General features: G+C 40.4%; 1 protein-coding gene across 1 annotated transcript in view; it reads left to right on the plus strand.

The window, feature by feature from the left end:
* stim2b (stromal interaction molecule 2b) overlaps positions 1-19,656 on the plus strand; it is a 40,935-nt gene that overhangs the window by 10,034 nt on the left and 11,245 nt on the right. The window contains exon 2 of the mRNA XM_062444529.1: positions 8,592-8,722. Coding sequence (XP_062300513.1) covers positions 8,592-8,722 — 131 coding nt within the window. The remainder of the gene's footprint in view (positions 1-8,591; positions 8,723-19,656) is intronic.

A 19,656-nucleotide genomic window follows, 5' to 3' on the forward strand; every position in this document is an offset into this window, starting at 1 on the left:
CATGACTTTATTTTTACTTGTAATCAGTGGTCAAAAGGTTCACTCGCTGTCCATCCAGAAGTGGATCCCATTACCACACGGTCCATGCATGATGAGTCGCTGTCATGCTATTCATTGTTGGCTTTTAGCATGTGATCGTTCTGGCTGTATCTCATCCTTATTTCAGGCGCGCGCTCTCTCCGTCTCGCTTACTGGAGACACACCTTCCTTTAACCTTACACCCAGAAGTGCATGTAGGAAGCCAAGCGAGCAAATCAAAACGAGTGCTCAGCTTCATTTTTGTCTTTTCATTCCTTCCTCCTGCTTCTCTTCCTCAGGCCTGCTGCATACACCACACATCTCGTGTTCGGGGCTGTTATTAAAACATTCCACGGACGCCCGGGCGCAAGGAGCGTCTCCTTTTCTGGAAGTTTTTAGATCAGACTTGGTGGGCCTGCACATGCGTTTTGCTCTAGTTGTCTTCCCCCTCCCTTTATCTGTGCTTTTAAAAAAAAAAGAAAGCTGTGGCCTAAGCAGAGGATTACTGGTGCCTGTTAATGGGGTTTAGGGGGGTAAGGTATATCACTGTTTCAGTGGAAATGACTGGGTTCAACAGGTCAAAGACTTCTGAATCAGTGATTGGGGAGTTCATAAGTTTCCTTTCGTAACTGCAGTTGCCTGAGCTGATCCACCTCCACCTTTATTGTTTGCATAAAATATTATTACCATTGCTTCTTACGTTACAAAATCCGGGCAAAGATAATCCACTTCTGGGTGGATCAGGTTTGGTTGAGACATGTTAACTGTAACCTGGTGTAACTTGGTCTGGTTTTGCAAGGCTTTTATTGGGTAGGTGTAGGCGGCTCTTACAACAAGAAAATGACGTGCATTAGTTGACACTCTAGTGTGGTTAATGGGGTAATTATGCGTTTGTGTGTGGCGCTGTGCTTTTGTGTTTCCATATTGATGATTTTTGCAGTGAGACGTTCTCCTGCCATGCCCCGGGGCATCCTGGGGAGTAAAAAAGCTCACCTGTCAACACAGCAGGAGCTCAAAGACAACAAAAAACCCCCCAATGGCTGACAAACACATAATGCTTTCTTTCTGCAAGGGCATCGAGACAGACAATCTGCTCATTTGATCGCGGGATAGAGACGTCTGCAATCATCTGTCAGAGTCTTTCTCTTCTGCTTGTCAGCCTTTTTTCTCCCCCTGTGTCATTCTCTTGAATCAGAAGTGAAGTGAAAGAGTTTGAAATTCACACCCGTGTCCATTTTAACAGCTTGTGCAAACTGAGACTAGCATACAAGCACTTTCTGTATCATGTTTCTTCCTCTTCAACTACCTGGTGGCATTTGTAGGCGACTAATGACATTTGTGTCTTATTAATGGCTGCTGATGAGCTGAAATGGTAGCCTCTCCAGTAGCTTTATTTATTTGCCTTTAATACAGACCCGTCAGCTTGATTTATGCCACTGCCCTGCCATGTGGGCACTTGTTAGGGGGAACAAGACTGGCAACCCTCCCTTCCCCCCACGCCACACAATTTGGAGCATCTGATCGGTGCATTGAACGCAGCGAGTTTAACATGTTTTTTTTAAGCTTTATTCACAAGACACACAGACATATGACTTTTAAATGATCACAGGACAGGATCAGACATGTGAGGTGGCCCCTGGACAGAAGCTTTTCACTGACTCATAGCTGCTTGGGGCGTCAATGAAAAGCTGGAGTTTATGAGAACATACTTAACATCTCACTTATCATCCATATGGCGTACATCGTAAATGTTAGAAAGCTGGTAAAGGTTTGGCAGGGTGCCAGTGGATCTAATGAACTGCTGACACGGCTGACACAGTGTGTGTTAATCTACCGCATGTAGAAAGGTGCGCCTTGCCCTGAGGGATGGCCGGAGAGCTGAGCGACATAAGCAGGTGGTCGACTGACCTTGTGGCTGCTGTTACATCAAGGAAACCGGGTCATGTAGTGGAAATTGGAACAGGAAAAAAAAAAGAAGGAGTTCAAGGTTGAGGTTGGCGGGAAGGATGTTTACAGTCATTGCTTGTTAACAAAAACACATGACATTATTTTCGGGCTCGTGCACAAAACTAGGCGTGCCTATGAAGAGCTTAATGCAGACGATAAGACAAAGGAATGTGTTCACAAAAGTCAATGCCATATTTTATAAGGCGGTCAAATTGATGTTTTTAAAAAGTATTTCACAGTCTATGTCTACTACACAGTGTTCCTCAGGGTGTTTGAAGACTGCCTTGCGGACACTGCATTGAATTTGATCTAAATATTAATTTAAATGGGAATATATGTGTACATGATAATATTCCCTTTCAGTTCGAACAGTAGTTGTTATTTTGAGCTCATTTTTACTGCACAGGATTTTAACATTTCACTTTATCCTGTTTTGTCACTATAAGGTCCCACAGGTAGATGGGGGACATGTTTTACTCTCTTCATTATACTGCTAATCTGGTGAGACGGTTAGGGATTGTGTCCAAAAAAACTCATTTACTATTCCTCAAATGTTCTCCATAGAGCTGCAACTAATGATTATTTTCATTATTTATTGATTATTTATTATTTTCTGGATTAACCAATTAATTGTTTGGTTTATAAAATATTTTCTTAAATAATGACTCAAAAGGATGAGTCAATCATCAAAGTAGGTGGTGTTTAGTTTTCGGTTGATCATCTGATTGGTTAATCTGCCAATTATTGCAGCTCTAGTTTGCTCTTTAGTGAGCCGTGAAATTTCATACACTTAAAAAAACATAATTTTGTGTCATCTATCATTACTCTTACTGTTTTCTTGATACATTTACACAGTTCTTTGGCAATTTATCCCGCACAGCAGTATCTGATGTTGCTTTTTGATCTTTTCCTGCAATCATTGTCATCTATATTTAAGGGATTTACAAAGCAAACCTTCATTAACACGACTAGATACTATTCAACACGCGAGAATCTGAGATGTAGTCACTGTCTAAACGCTGAAATATGAAAAGCAGAAACCCTTCTGTGCACGACTGAGCTCACTCATCTGTTTTAGCATATGGCGTGTTCGCTCATTGATCTGCATACTCATTACTTCATCCTGGCCTGTGTGATGGGTCTGCTGTCACCTGGACAACTGCATCCTGGACACCTCAGAGTCTGTCTGAATATGTGCTGCATGTGTCAGTAAGGTGTGTGTTTTTGGCGTCTGTGCTGTGTCTGCACTTGAGACAGAGAGGGAGACACAATGTGTGTGTGCAAGAGAGATTGTGTGAGAGCAGGAAATAGCAGAGGACACTGAGAAATTTCGAGCAGTTTGCGAGTAAGAAGAGGCCTCTCAGCTCCCCAGAGTCGCATGTCAGACTCATCATATCCCTCCATCTTAATTCCACATCGCCTCTTCCCACACCCTCCCGCTCCCAGATACTGTTACACTTAATCTAGCTTCTCATCCAAGATCAGGTTTTAAGTGAAATGGGGGGAAGGGAGGACGTGCCTGCACATCGTCTCAGGTGGGGAACTCATACTGAAAACTATCAGGAGTTGGCATGATGCCACTGTGCCATAAGCACACCGGGTCACAACCTCTAAGAAAATTCAGCTCTTTCTTTAGGACCTAAGAGCTACAGGGCTTTGTGTATCAAGACTGCAATTAATTACTGCTGTCCTGATGAAGAAAATGGAAAGAAAAGATGGTTAATTGTTCAATATTTTGTATTAAAGTGATGTTCATTTAGATTTCGATAAAGAAAATCAATAATAATGCAATTATTGAAGAAGTCTGTTAATTAAAGCGTTAAATTAAATTGCACAGAAACTCTGTCTTGATATCAATTTCTTAACAGATAAGGCTGATGATATTCCATATATTTCAACAGATCCTGTGTGTGGTTCTCAGTCCCAGCCTCAGTTGTTCCTACTAAAGATCTAAATCTTTAAAAAACAGTCGCAGCTCTATACCTTTATTTTTAATACAGGCTTAGTCATTTCTGCTTGGGCAATGCAGTGTCTATCAAATGTTACTCACACAGACATAAATATTGCATTTGTTGGGAACTATTTTCAGCAGCGAGGATTCACGACAGCAGGATGGTGTGGGATTGACTCCAAATAAACCAGGGTGCCAATAGTGCCATAGTTTTTAATAGTTTTTGGACAATGATGATAAGATATATCAGACTTTGGCTACAAAGACAACACTTGTCTTGTTCTTTTCATGAGATTTGTTGACAATAAAACTAAAAATAGAATATTAATAAGACATATCCTTTTAATTTATGCATATTTCTTTTTGATTTGATTGAAAAGATAATTATTCTATGCATTAGTGTAGAATAGATTTCTGTCATTCTGCTGATCTGAGGCGAATAAGAACATGAGTGTAGAAAACTTAATTTCACTCCCACTGTCACTTCTTTCATATTAGCACATCAAACCATTATGCAAAACCTGTCTGACAGTGACATGTGAAGTGAACATTTGAACAAAGCACACACCCAGAATGCAGCGGGGTCAGGAAGCCTCGTCTGTTGTATAGATACAGTTGTACAAACACGACGATGGCCGTATATCTCAAGGGATCAGGTTCAAGGAAGTCCCCAAAAAAAGTCGCTGCAAACACTTGAAACACCGCACTTCCATGTCTGCTACTCCTGTCACCTACTTACCAGCTTTTGGTGAAACTAAAGACAGAAATGTCTTAATAACATGCACATATCGTACAAAAAGAAAAGAAAAGCGTATTTTGAAGCGTCGGGATTCACTTGAAAGGAAGTAGCTGACAGCTAAATGCTTTTGTTATCAGATTCCTTTGAACCAAACCTGCTGCCCTTTTTGACAGCTCGCAGGCATTTTCACGAGTTACTGCAAAGTGAATTACTGTATGACTGCTTGTGCTTGCCTGCTGTGTGTGTGTGTGTACTTAACATTTGCATGCGTGTGTGTGTGTGTGTGTTTGAGCAAGGGAGACCTCTGCCATTGTTGAGCTCTTACATCCTGTCAACTGGGAGTCTGACGGGTTAAAAATAACCCAGTGCTTTCCAATTTTATCATCTTTTGGGACTGCTTCTCTCGGCTGTTTTGATTTGGCGCACGTCCCCCCGGAACGCTCGGGGTCGCCGGCAGCCACTTCCTGTCACATGGTGCCTCATTGTAGTGCTCGCAAATATCCCTAAACATACTTAAAAAATTAGGACACCTGGTTAGGAAAGGCTTGTGCTGTCATATTTGTGAATCGCACAGCAGGCGGCCGGGCCTAAAGACTGTCACCATGAATGACAACAACTTTTTTTAATTAATTTTTTTTATCCTCTCTGAGCTTCAGAAGAGAAGTTAGCACACACGCAGAACAGAATTAGGGCACTAGTATAGAAAGAAGTGACAGTAAGAAAAAAGATCGACATCACAGGACGTCGTTAAAAGCAGGACGCTGTTATCAAATCTGACATGTCTGCAAAAGTGCAAAACAAAGGAATAAAAGTTTAGTTTGGACTCACAATAGGATGTGCAGCCATTTCTCTCTCTCTCTCTGTGTGTGTGTGTGTGTTTGTATGAAAAACCCAAGTAAAGTATTTGAGTTTTATGCCTGTTTAAATAACCAAACAGCCAAATAGATATGCATGCTATGCAAACAACTTGCTATGTAAACTGCCCTGGCGAGCTAAGCAAATGCATTATATAACTTGTTCTTGAGCATCAGATGCTTTTTTGACAGACCGACACTGCTGAAATAAGGCTTATCTGTCACAGCATCACTGTGGGTATAATATTTCCTGTTGATAGATAAATATTTTCATCTAATGTCTTTGTCTTAAAGAGGAGCAGCTGAGAATTGAAGTGCTGACAGAGTGTTTTTAACTCGGTTTTGTGGTTGGTTGGTTTGTTCATCAGTGTTGTGCTTGCACAACAAACAGCAGGCTAGAAGTTAAACAGGCTCGATCTTGACAGGTGTACAGTGTGTTGTCATACTTGGGACTTAAATATTTTGTTCAGCGCTACCACAGGTGGAGACATTAAAGCCACTGTGGTCGCTCAGGCGCTACTGTATCCATTTACACACAAACGAGTCATCACTGGGTTATCCAACCTCCAGTACTGTATGCTTCCCATTTGCCATTCAATAGTCGTGAGGCTCAGTCAACTCGCAGCCCCCGTTTGCCAAAGCCGGTTCCTTCTTTTGGCACAGATATCCTCCCCAGTGTCCTCTCATCCAAACTTAGCCCGGGCACACATCCAATCAAATGTCTCCTTTAGCTTCTTCTCAGGACTGCCAAGTGGCAAGTCTTGCTTTAGTAAACGGATCCGACATCAAAAACCCTCAGATACACTCTATACTGTATGCTCATGGGTACACGTTTTCTGTTTCATATGAATCCAATATAGCTGCGACTCTTTTTGCAACTTTTCAGACATTTAAAAAGAGTAATTAATGTATATTGTGATATGCTTTTCAAATAAAAACTGAAATACGTAAAAGTGCTTAAAGAAATAGTTTGGTATTTTGGGAACTAAGCTTGTTGGCTTCCTGGTTGAGAGTTAGACGAAAAGATTGATACCACATATTTGTCTGTTAAATATGAAGCTGAAACCAGCAGCTGATTAGCTTAACGCCACAGCTTTTCTACACTTTGGTTTTGTGCAGCAATTAAACAAACAAACAAGCAATTTACAAACAAGATATCCATGTTAATTAGTGAACTTTAGAGGCGCTTATAGGTAAATTTTTGTTACCTTTGGCTAGCTGTTTCCCCCTGTTTTCAGTTGTTATGCTAAGCTAAGCTAACCGGCTGCTAAGTGGTGGCAATCTTCTCATCTAACTCTCGACAATAAAGTGAATAAGTGTATTTCCTAAAATGTAAAACTACTACTTTAAAGACGTGAGAATCTTTTTTTTTTTTTTCTTCATTTGAACAAGCTACAAAAATAGTTTGAAATTGTATTTTGTGTACCAAGAGTAAGAAGCTTCTCTGATATTGAAACACCTCTCACTGCCAGCAGCCACTGAACGCCTGATACATATGTGGCTGTGCGTTGCTGTCTAGCTGTTGTTTGGGTGTCTCCCTCAGCTGCCGTGCGGCTTTGTGTTTGGTCTGAAACTGTTGCCACACGCCGAGCATCATTATTTGTTAGGTCTTGGCATGAATTGGACAGTTGGACAGTCACCAATATATTTCATTCTCTCCATGTGTGTGTAGTTTATTGAGCGATGTGTGTAAGATGAAACCGCTTAAAATGTCTGTTTGTATATGAGCTGTTGTTTCTCTGGGTGGTCATATCTATCTATGTGTGTGTGTGTGTGTGTGTGTGTGTTATGTGGCTCTGCTGAGACAGTTTGGCACCTGGCCAGCTCAAACTGTCCATTGCTTGGAAGCTGGAAGTAATGGGCTCGTTTCCCCCCAGTGGGACGGGAGAGGGACTGAATAAAAACAAGCTGGGGGGGGGGGGGGGGCACAGTGGTACAGTGGCACAGTGCCTAGGGACGCTACAGGAATGACAACAGCACACGACAGAGTCCGGCGGAAGTGGACTATATGCTGAAGAGGCTCAACATTTCAGCAGATTGTGACAAAAAACACAAAAGCCACAACTGGAGTCTCTTAAGCCAGAAGCATCTAAAAATGTATTTTAAATTGAATTAAGTATTTGAAAATTGACCTCAAATGACTGAGAGACTTAGCAATGTGGCCTGAAATGTATATCTTTTGATTTTGGAGGATTATCTGACATGTACAAACTAGTGCTTTTCTAATTAAGTGATGCTTTTTAGATGCGTTTTCCCCCCAAGCATAGAAATGTAATCCAGGCATATATTTGACAAAAGTGATCTTGTTAACTTGCATAAATTGCAGGGTAGGAGCAGTATGCCTGCTACGAGCAGTGTTTCAAAAGTACAGAGTCACAACTTCTCCTTATTCGAAATCATACGAGGAAGTGAACGTGCGTTTTAATAAATGCCCGGAGGGGAAGAGGTTGTCTTCTCCCTGAAGGCGGGTGGAGCCAGGTAAATGCAAACTGCCTGCCAGGAGTGCACGCAGGAGTATGTCACTCTTTCACTGTCCTCTTAGCGAAATAAACAGTCCTTGAAATACACAGTCATCTTAATATTTGTTGCCTGACTGTATATGCCAAAGATGTCCTCAGCAAATTTGCTCACCCTTAAAGGAAAGAAAAAGGTTCATGAAAGATATTTATTCTAGAAACCTTTGTAAACACAACTGAACTATTGCTAAGATAGATGCTGTGTCATTTTGTTTTGCTCTGTGTGACTGTTTTGTTTGGATTGTAATCTTCGTTGTTGGGCACGTGTTATTTCGGTGTGCAGTTTTTAATGAATTACAGCAGCAGTTCCCTGGAAGTCAGGGGATCTTGAATCAACAACTGTGTCCTCCAGCAAAGCTCATTGGAAACAACCGTTAAAATTGACTAAATCCATGTATATATCCTGCTCTTGTTGAAAGTGTAATTATAACGGGGACTTATGCTAATTATTAATCTGTTAGAGACATAATAGCTGGATAGGAGATCCTTGTGTAAACTTCTTCCAACCGCGGTTTAACCTCGGCCTGACCCCGCATCTCTAACCTGCGTTGTTTGTCCCCTTGCAGACCCGTGTCTCACCGTGATACCACCATGCATAGGTGATGCCGACCGCTTCAGCCTGGAAGCCCTTCGCCACATCCACAAGCAGCTGGATGATGACAACGACGGGGGAATAGAGGTCAACGAGAGTGTGGAGGTGAGCTTTGTAAATAGATGAACATTTATGAGTTCAGGTGTCAAGTCACCTTTAGGTGTTACCGGAGGACACATGAGAAGGTGTAAAAGTTGTAAACAACACTTAAGGTCAAACCTGTGACCCTGAGGTTGAGTGGTGGTTTCCAACCTGAGGGTCAGGACGTTGATCCTTTTTCTTTAAAATTTGAAATCATTTCAACAATTTTGCCATCCTCATTTCTGTTAGGGCCCAGTCGATAGTGGATATTGGCACTGATGCCAATATCGATATTGGGCAGTAAAAAAATGTGGATATCAATGTATCATTAGTCAGTCATTAATCTTTTAGACATGAACATATTTGTTATCAAACACTTGTGACACAGATATGTAATAGATAATAACGTAAAGTAATGTAATGCCCATTATATTTTAAAGTTTATGGTATAAAATGTGCACTGAAACAGCAAACTTCACTGGGAATTTAATAATTATAAATACAAATAACTAACTACATAAAAAACAAAGCCTATATGCATATATTAAACTTGAAAGGGCAAAAATACACATAAATATACATTAAATTCTGCCCTTAAAAAATATTGGCACATATCGGACGACAAACAGCAATACAAGTTTATCTGTGATGGACAAATTTTGGCTGATAATATCGGCTGACTGGCATATCAGTCGGGCTCTAATTACTTTGTGATATTACTTGATCAGAGGTCTTTCAGTCATTTTCACTGTGCACATATTGCACCTATTTTATTAATTTCATTTCCATAGAATATATTCTCTGAAATATGTGTATATTTGAGACTATATTATGTAATATTTGCAAGAAAGACCAGTAAGACTTAAACAGTAAACAGTAAAATTACGCCATTTAAGCTGTGTTTAGCTGTTTTTCGATTGATTATTTGTCTTCTCGTAAATGTTTGACCACTAAAACAGGCTTTCCTGAGTCACTTCCTCAGCAAACATCCAGTATTTTTAGCTTATTTGGCTATCCAAACTCAAAACAGCTAGTAAATGTTTTAAGTGTTGACAGAAGACTACTTGCACTGTCACTTGTGAAAACAGCTTTGAGGTAAATATTTAGTTTACAATGCTAACAGTCACTAACAGCCTATGGCAGTGTGTCAGGCTTGCTAGCTGCCCTTAAAGTCAAATCATTTTCATATTTAGGTGTTAGTCATCAGTGGAGGCGGCCAAAATGGTGTCAGCATTCCTAACACAGCGTCACATCATCAAAAACACACACACACACAGATCCTTGTAGGCATTTTTGCTAGTTTTATTTTATCACACACACTCTCCTCAATGTGTCAGTATTAAAATATAATAGACAAATATAATTTTAAGACTTTTTTTGAGGTGTGGTGCCTTTTAGTTCAATTAAAAGCCTTTACAGACACATAAAGTTGCTGTTAAATCTTTGCTAGTGATCAAATAACTTTAGACGAAGTTGTGTGTGTGTGAGTGGGGCGGGGGTGGGGGTCCAGAGGGAGAGGGCACAGATTTCTGTGAGCGACTAGAAGGGTAGGACTGACATCTGAGAGCACTCTGACCTGCCGTGCCCTGTGTCTCTCTTGGTAGTCCACGACTCTTAAGAAACCATTCAGGACCTTGGTCAAGACCCCAGGGCTTGCTGGTAGAACTGGACCCCGGCCCACATTTGGAGGATGTGCATCTGTGCATGAATCAGTGATTCCAGTGCGTTCTGTATTAGAGCCCCCCTGTCCTGTTTTCCCCCTTTGTCTTTATAAGGGCAATGAGTCATGGCTGTTTCTGTCCAGCAGAAAGCCCAAGTTGTTTTTGGCTGCTGCTCATTACTGAGGATTCCCAAGCTTCTCCTCTGGCCTCCGGTTGCTGGCGGAGCAGGGTTTCATAACGTGATGGATGCCCCTATCATCAAATTAGTGGCTGTCTATCAGTTGGTTTTATGGATGTTGTCGCAGGACGAAGTGGATTTTCATTGTCAGGTTAACTGTGATATGAAGTAAAAAGACCTGAAATGTCACTGCAAAGATGATATTTCACTCACACACTCTTGCAGCCATTTAAAAAACGTAACACTAAATTAAACAGCTGATTTAATCACATTCAGGATCTTAATGCATCTTTTGAATCAATTTTCTCCTGTGAAGTTACATTTAAGGCGTTAGGGCTTAAACGAATGTCAACAATGTCAAAACCTGACTTTAAAAATGTCAAAATAAATGAAAATAACTAGTAGCTAACACAGTTCTGGCTTTTACACCCATTGGCTTTTCCTGAATTATCTGAATCCTAAAGTCATTATCTTTTAAGTCACAGCTCATTATAGTTAAGCTAATATTACATGTTAAAATGCATCATGTCAACTGTGATACTAATAGTCAGATGATCTGCTCTTAAGCTTTCAGTGTTTTCTTCTGCATTTCATACTGTAAAAACTGACCATTAAAATGGGTTCAGTAGAAGGGAAGATGCCATTTCTATGTTCCTGTTAGATGAGACTTTGACACTTTTCTCAGTTGTCTTTATTTACGTCGTTTTTCTGGGGGTGTCTGGCAGGGTTGGTGGTTTGACTCCAGGTTGAATTTCCTCTTCCTCTTCCTCAAATTTCCAAATTTCTTACCGCTTGTTCCTTCAGCAGGAAAATTTGTGATTTGTGATTTTTGGGGTTTAAAAATAAAACTGACCTGATATGGACACTGTTTGCTGTCAGTATTGGTACAATGTCAGTCTCTTCCTGGCAATGACAAGTAAAATGTCTGAGGTATGTTAACGGTATGTCAGCCTACGTCTGTCTTGATGTGACAAGGTCTATCTCCTCACCCACTCACCCCTTTTTCCCCCTTTGCTGAAACCTTATACCCATACAAATAAAAGCTCTCTTCTTCTCACCCCCCAGCAACTACTTCAAAAATGTGAGGGGACGACTAAAGCGATGGTCAAATTTGTAATCTTATACATTAGCCGTGGGCAGGATATCCAGTTTTTCATGTGATGCATGTCGGGCATTCTTTTGCTGGCGGTGAAGATGACACGAGGACTTGTCACACAGGCGGCGAAGATATACGACGGTGGTGACACAAGTAGCTGTAGTCAACATTCAGTTGCATGTTGACTGGCTTCAGTGTAATGTAAATGTAAGAAAATCTGTCAATAGAGGCTTATATGATGGGGAAAGAAGAAGTCGGAGGTCTTTTTTAACACAAAAAATGTTTTTCTTTTACACAGAACTTTATCCCCTATTTGAACACATGATACTGTGAGTTCTTGTAAGCACATACATCTTAGTCCATGCTTTCTCTGTAGGGAGATTCAAGGAAGCAATGGATCGACTATCTGAATACCAGTGTGGTTTAACCCTGTACATTTGTGGCGTGAAAAGCTGCTCTTCACATGCAAATGAAAAAAGATGTTTCAGAGTGTGTGTGTGACACTTATAAGCATCCTCAGCTCGGTCATTTTAAAGTCATTCATGAACAGACTTTGGCATGTTGTGCTTTCACGACTCCCTCAGTCAAGATCTTAACAGAAAGATCTGACAACAAAGATTTCCTTTGTTGTGCTGATGCTTATTTTTACATCAGGAGTTTTCTTTCGCATCATAATGTCTCCATCAAACTGAAAATTGTGTTTCACAGCTATAAATCTAATATCTTATCAGTTCCTGTGAGTTACCTGGAAGCCCTGTAATGTCAGACGTGTTTTACCCTGAACATTTCTCTGTAACTTAACACCAATCAGTGTTGCTAAGCTACAGGGAAATGAACCCTTTGCGAACACATTAAAACAAACCCATGTTTCACAGTTTATATCACCACGCACAGATAAAAGTACACACACAGATGAGTTGCAGGTTGCTGAGTCATTGATATGACAGATGCAACCGCCTACGATTGCCGGCTGGTCCATGATTCTGCTTATACAGATCTGTGCTTATCTGAAGAGAATGAATGGATATATCCGGCTGGCAGCCAGCTTGTGAGTTACTGCTGTTTTGGTCACAACAGGAGAGGTATCCATGGGTGCAGAGAGTAGTGAAAAATAGTGAAAGTACCCCCATTTTATCACATTTACATGTATACGGATACATCCTTCCTTCTTCTTTTTTAGTTTTACATCCTATTGATTGATTTCCGCTCCTCAGGTCTACTTGCACACTTGGCTCCAACAGTGTGGGCCATTTGACGCAGTCACACACCACAAAAAAGTCTCCATTAACATGTGTGCTTAAACATATTGACACTTACTGTGAAGTGGTGAGGCGGGGTAAGCAAACAAGGAAGTGGTAAAGCCAACACGAATCTTGCTTCTCTTTTACAACCAGCCAGTGACAGTCCCATCACAGTCGGTCAGTGTGTTGAACAAAAGGGTTTGGGCACTTCTGAAGTTGATATTTGGTGCTGCAGTGTTGTGATAAATCACACGTAGCTCTCCAGTGAAGCAGTTAGCAGTTTTGTTAGAATCAATTATCGTGATATTGGCAGTTTTTGTTGCATAATGCTATTTTTACCTGCATTACTGTGCACTGCCAAGATTATATGACAGTTGAAGGTGAAGTGAAATGAAGTTTATTTTAATATGTGCTCAGAAAACCGCCAAAAAAACTCCCAGAAAGTGATCGATTTTGCTTTCCCTGAAGCTATATTTGCTTGTTCTGGTCTTAGATCTTAGAACTGTCAAATATTTCTCCCTGCCTGCCTCATCAGCCTAAATATATACAAACTAGAAATGTACAACTCTTGACAAGTGTGTATTTATAGTCTTAAAATCAAATCACTTTTTTTTTCACAGTCCCCCAAAAGCTTGGGCAATGTGACGACGGTTGGAGAATTTTATTGGGAATCAAATGCAGCTTTAATCCTGTTAAACATAATCCTGTCTCTCACCCTGCGAGCCTGGGCGTCCTCAGGGGTTTTGGGTGACGTCTAGGGGTCTGCTGCTGATAACAGTCGCTGGGGGACAGCAGGTGCATGTCGTCTCTCCTCGGGGTGCTGGGCTGCGTGCTCCCAGTCTGCCAAGGAGACAGCCCGCTTGAACGCGTTGCATCACTTTGAAATCGCAAGAACACAACCCATGTCACAGCAGGGTGCTGCTGCTGCTGCTGCTGCTGTGCGTGTGTTTGTGTGTGTGTGTGTGTGTGTGTGTGTGTGTGTCTTGGTGAGTTCTACATCTGTGCCTTTTATTTAGGCTGGTATGAGCAGAAGAGGCTCATGCAGCATCTCGACTGCATCTATAGAAAGTAGGATTTCTGAGAATGTTCTCGAAGGTGTTTGTTGACTTGTCTGGGAATGTTATGGAGGGAACGTCAAGAGAGAGATTTTATACAACCTTTGAGGACTTGTGTGTTGGGATCAGTTCACCAAAATAACAAATAAGATAAACCTTGTGATATGAAAATAGTTTAAAGAAACATTTTGGAAGATATACTTAGTAAGTATCTTGCTCGAGTTAAGTGCGGCACTAGCGAGGCGGCAGTTAGCTTAGTTAACATGAAGACTGTAAGTAAGGGGAAACAGCTGGCCCGGCTCCCCCCCAAAGTTCAACAATCCACCTGCCAGCTCCTCTTAAGCTGACTAATCAACCAGCAGCCGGATGCAGTGTATTCTTGGAGTCTTGTCATCTCAGTGAGGTTGCCAGAAAGTCACTGCGCCTGCTCGTTGGTCGCCAAGTAATAGCTGCAGCACATAACTCCCCTTGAAACCACATGTTGTTTGTTTTTTTACAAACGAGATATAGCATGTTAGCTAGAGCAGTATCAATCTTCTCATCTAACTTTGACACGAAAGCAAAGAACTATTCCTTTAACAAAAACCTCACCTCAATATGATGTTACGCCACTGTGATTTTGTCCACACACACACACACACACCATAGTATACGGGTAGAAATCTTTAAACATATCTCAAAACTTAGACAAATAAAGGTTTGTGAGAATTTTTTTTTTGTAATTAGGGTCAACCAACCCCTTAAGGTCAAATATGGCAGTCCTACGCTGCTTTGAAGATAACTTTAGTACAGCTCAGACTATGTGAAAAATGCTATTAACCAATCTTCTGCTCTGTTAAAACTAGATGCCCCCTTTGATCTTGGAAAAAAAAAGAAAAAAGAAAAAGCACGAGGACGATTTTATCATGCAAGTGATGGTTTCACATTTGAGACTGCCGAGATGTTGTGTGATAAATCAGTAGTGCTCCAAGTAACTCACATAATTCATAAATCATGTCCAAGTATACCAAACCTTTTGCCCTAAATTTATAATATATTAATAACAATTAATCAAACTAATTATCCTCTTTCTGCGGTTTCTCATCACCAAGTTTTAATCAGGTTGATATAAATGTGTTTTGAGCGGGCACTGAAGTAGGAAAAGAAAAAAAGAAAAACCCACTTAAGGTGATGCTGATAGATAAGCGATGGATAATAACTTTCATTAAATGAGATGATGTGGACAGATTGAGTATATACCGACGGAGAACAGAGTCACAGTAGACTGCTAGAGAGAGCAGAGGCTCATGGGAAGAGTCTCAAACTCAGCCCACCCCTTATCTGGAATCTGACATGAACAAATATGTCTTTGTTTGCTACTGTGTGCGTGTGTATGTGTGTGTTTGCCCCTGCCAGTGTCTGACGATGTGTCATACCCTTTCTGTGCTAGCCCTTTCTGTGCATGTGTACGTATAGAATAAGTGTTCGTATTATTGTCTTTTCAGGGCAGAGTGCTGGTCCTATTTCAGTATCTCATACTCTTAAACTCTTTGTTACCCAGTGGAAGACGCGTTTACGATCATATCAAAGTGTAAACACAATCTAAGCCTGCTTTATTCCTTCTCTAGCGGTCGAGCTTATTTTAGCCTATTCCTGAATGTGCCCTTTTTTTGTTTGCGGTCCTCTGACATTTCAGTAGGCTACACACCGTGGCTGTAATTAACACAGCTATCATGCTATCTAAACTGTTAACCACAGAAGCCACAAGGCACCCACACAAAGACCTATCTTTATATGTGCGGCTCACCACTTACTTTATATGACTCCATAAAGCACCACAAAGCCTCCTTTGATCATATGCAAAGTTGCTCTCCCAGTCTGCTTGGAAATAGAAGTTTCATGACGCAGCACTTCAACCACTTACATGTTTAATGCTCTAATGTAGCAGCTTATGGTGATAATATGTTTAAAAAATCATACAAAAACTGCCCTTATAAGTCTTTTTTTCAAAAGTAAGTCTTAGTGCTCACCTTCATTCATCAGGACTTTCCTATTCTTGTTCATGTGTTCTGGCAAGTATCCTTGACGACCGCGTCTTTGCCAGCAGCACTTCATTTCTCATAAAGTACAGTGAGCATTAAGGGCTTTGGGAGACATTTATTTGGAATAGTATTGCACACATTGTGGTCTCTACAGTGACTCAGCAGACAGTTGGTTCCTTCACTCTGTTCCGGTCTCAACGTCAGCAAGAGAACTCATTTGCATTTGCATTGTGTAAGAAGAAGGTGAAGAAGAAAAACAACCTTGTGCAAAGAGTTCAGGCTTCTCGGAGTGTTTTGTCCACTACTGGTGTGCTAAAAGGCCCTTTCAGACCAAAACAAAGACCTCAGGAATAACTTTGACCTGAGTGAATACAGGCTATAACAGCAACTATAAAGTTAGTGTAGTATTGCTTTAAGCTCATTATAAATCTGTAGTTAGTGCTGTGCTACTGTGTTGTGTTTATGTCAGTGTTCGCCTATAGGCCTATAGCCATATATCTGACTGTTCTTTAATGCAGTAAAGCTTTATAGTGTTGCACGAACCTTCTAGGAGACTAAATAATAGAGTTGGAGTTTTTGGAGTTTTGGTGGGATAGCTGATTCATTTTAGATTCAGCTCCAAGTGGGTAAAATCAAAGTCATTACTTATTTACCTAAACTGCCAATGTTGACTAAATGTCATAAGTTGCATCTGTTTAGGTTAGGGTTAGGGTAACTTGAATTTTAGTTATTTAAAACTGTTTATACTATGCTTATAATAGTTCGGAGATGTTTTATTTGTGTGTAGGCATTCGCTATCATCTTCCCTCAAACTACCTACAGTAAATAGGTTAATAGGTTTGATAAGAGATTTGGTTTTGGATTTGGTAAGCAAATATGATACTGGGTTCAGATTTGATAAACTGCTATCAAAACCCAATCATGCTGAATAAAGACATGTAGCGTCAGGCAGGGTCTGTAGTAAATGGCCACACCCCCTGTATTTTCTCACAATCTGTCGCTAATGGTAACATGCACGTTGAATGTGTGTTTAATCCTGGGTCACACACTAGGTCAGTGTTTGAAAGTGTTAAATTGCTGATAAAAGCACCATGTATTACCAGCTGGCACACCTTTATCCCACAAGCGTTTGATACAGGCTGGTGATTCAGATTCGTCCACATGAAATAACTCTTAATATGGGTGTTGTCCACTGAAGTACATGCATTTTCACCCTCACACAATGTCTGTCATGCTTTTAAGCCAGTAATCTCTTCAGTGTAAGAGAAATGAGTGCCCAACATCTTTGTTCACCTTGACAACTTAAGTACCATCTCATCCTATTTCTTGAATTTGTGCTTTGTATATCGAGTGCATGTGCCAGAAGTGAATCTCAGAGGACACTTTCATTTCAATTCTTTGATCACTGCGGGAGATTTTTTTGTCAGTGACAGGAAAAATGCTGGAAACATGTGCAGCAGGCAGGCTCTCAGCACCAGGCTGCCATTATGTATTCAATTTCACACTTGCAGCACTAATGCACACAGTGGACATGTGTGAAAGAAGGTAGATTTTGAAGACAGTGACCACACCATCTGCATGCATGCCGTGTCTATTTCATGATAAGTAAACCGCTTTTAAGGATGATGGGAACAATGTTGGTGCAGTCGAGCATTGACTCACTTCTGTCTTACCGTGGGCACATGACATTTTTCAAGTTGTGTTAGGATCTGCTGTCTTTATCAAGTCATATGTGAAACTTATTGATCTGCACTGTGATTCACAATGGAGTTACATGCCAGAGCGACTTCAGCTGCAATTTCAGTTTAAGGTGACAGAAAATTCTGAAGCCTGTCAATTCTATTGCAGCATTTTTATACTTTAGATACAAAAGGAGGTTTCTATAGCTTCTATTTGCTACTGACAGTATGTGCTAGTACCTCAAACAGTACATTCAGCTCCTGACTATTCACACCGAAGTTGAAACGCAACTTTTAATTCCTCTGCAAATTTAAGCTTTTGCTTAGACATGTTTACTCGCGGTTTTACCAGCTAAGTCTGTCTTTATGTGTCCCTCAGCAATGATTAATAGCATACAGCTGCACATGAGCATGCCTACTGCTTACATTATACACATAATATATTGATATTAAAATGTTGCATGCAACTCCAGCATTCCGTATCTATGAGTAATCCAATAAATAAAACAAAGAAGCTTCAGGTGTGTTTACTTCAATTTATACACCGTTAGATCATCAGCATTTGTGGTAATTTTATTGGACCAATAATTTAGGCTTCCGAAACTAGGACATGTCCAGATAAAAGGAATTGAATTTAAGAAATGTTGGGAAAGACACTTCATTTGCAGAGCTTTTTTAGATGAGTCATTTGATCCCACTCTCACATCTGAATGCTCAGTGTGGCTAGTGGGTGGTTAGCCTAGCAAAGCATAAAGTAGGAACCTTATAGCCTGGCTCTGTCCAAAGTTAGAAAATACACCTACCAGCACCTCTAAACCTCATTAGATAACACGTTGTGTCTCATTTGTCCACAAACTGAAATATAACGTGATAAAGTGTTTGGGTTTATGCTATGTTAAGCTAACATCTCCCTGGCTCCAGCTCCATACTTAGCACACAGATATAAAAATGATATTAGTGTTCTAATGTTACTCTTGGCAAGAAATTGGATTAGATAATGTTTCTAACTATTAATTTAACCTTTTACCATCCATTACTATACCTGCAGGATGCTTGAACATTCATAGACTGCTAATGCTACGAAGAGTTACATCAATTTGATAATTTACAGTAATAAATGTATCGATATTAAGCTACTTTGCGTAGCAGAGCACAACTGAAACCTCAAAAATGTGTTGTCTCTCTACATTCAAACTAGTCTGGCGGGCCAACGTTGTAAAAAAAAATCTTTGAAAATCTTACTTGCTAAACTTATCTCAAGGTCTAATGATCAAAAATAGTCCATGTGGTTAACTGCAGGGCCAAAATGGATGCCAAATGGTGGGTGAGTGTCAGAGTTTAAACTTTTAATACTAATTACAAATTCATCATAGTACTTTCTTGAAGCCCAATCCAGTTTCTGACCAGTGTTTACCTAGTTACAGTTTAGCTAGCTAACTTTGAGAGGTAATTGTGTTGTCATTTGAGTGTTAGGAGTCTGGTCATATCAGGTCTTGACATACAATAGTACTGAAAAAGCACTACGAACCCTAAATGTAATTTTGGTGAACCAATGACATAGTTCACCTCAAATCTACCATAGGTGTTTACTTATCTAGTTCAAATGACTATAATTTTGCATTGTAAAACACCCACTAGATGTTAACTTAATACAGAGAATACAGCCAAAGCACCCAACATAGTTACAGTGCATGTTTTTAGACTAACTGCAGTATTTTTTAAAGGCTAATTAATTATCAAAGCAGCTAGACTGTATGAATTAGACGTGAATTAGAAGTTTAGTTTTATGCCAAGGCCACACACATAAACATACTTCAAGATGAATGCTTCGAGGTGTTTGGTAGTCAGCCATGATCCTTGTTAATGCTGCTGGTGTTCAGGCAATTCTTTGTTGTTTTGGTTGGGTTTTTTTTACCGTGGCTTTCTCTGCAGTGGCATTTAGTTCTAAGCTACCAAAGGAGGACAGCCGGAAACTTGAAACACACACATGCACACACAGGTGGAAGTGATGCCTCCGCTATGGGTCT

Source organism: Scomber scombrus, chromosome 23 (assembly GCF_963691925.1).
Source record: "Scomber scombrus chromosome 23, fScoSco1.1, whole genome shotgun sequence".
In the NCBI taxonomy this organism is placed as follows: domain Eukaryota; kingdom Metazoa; phylum Chordata; class Actinopteri; order Scombriformes; family Scombridae; genus Scomber; species Scomber scombrus.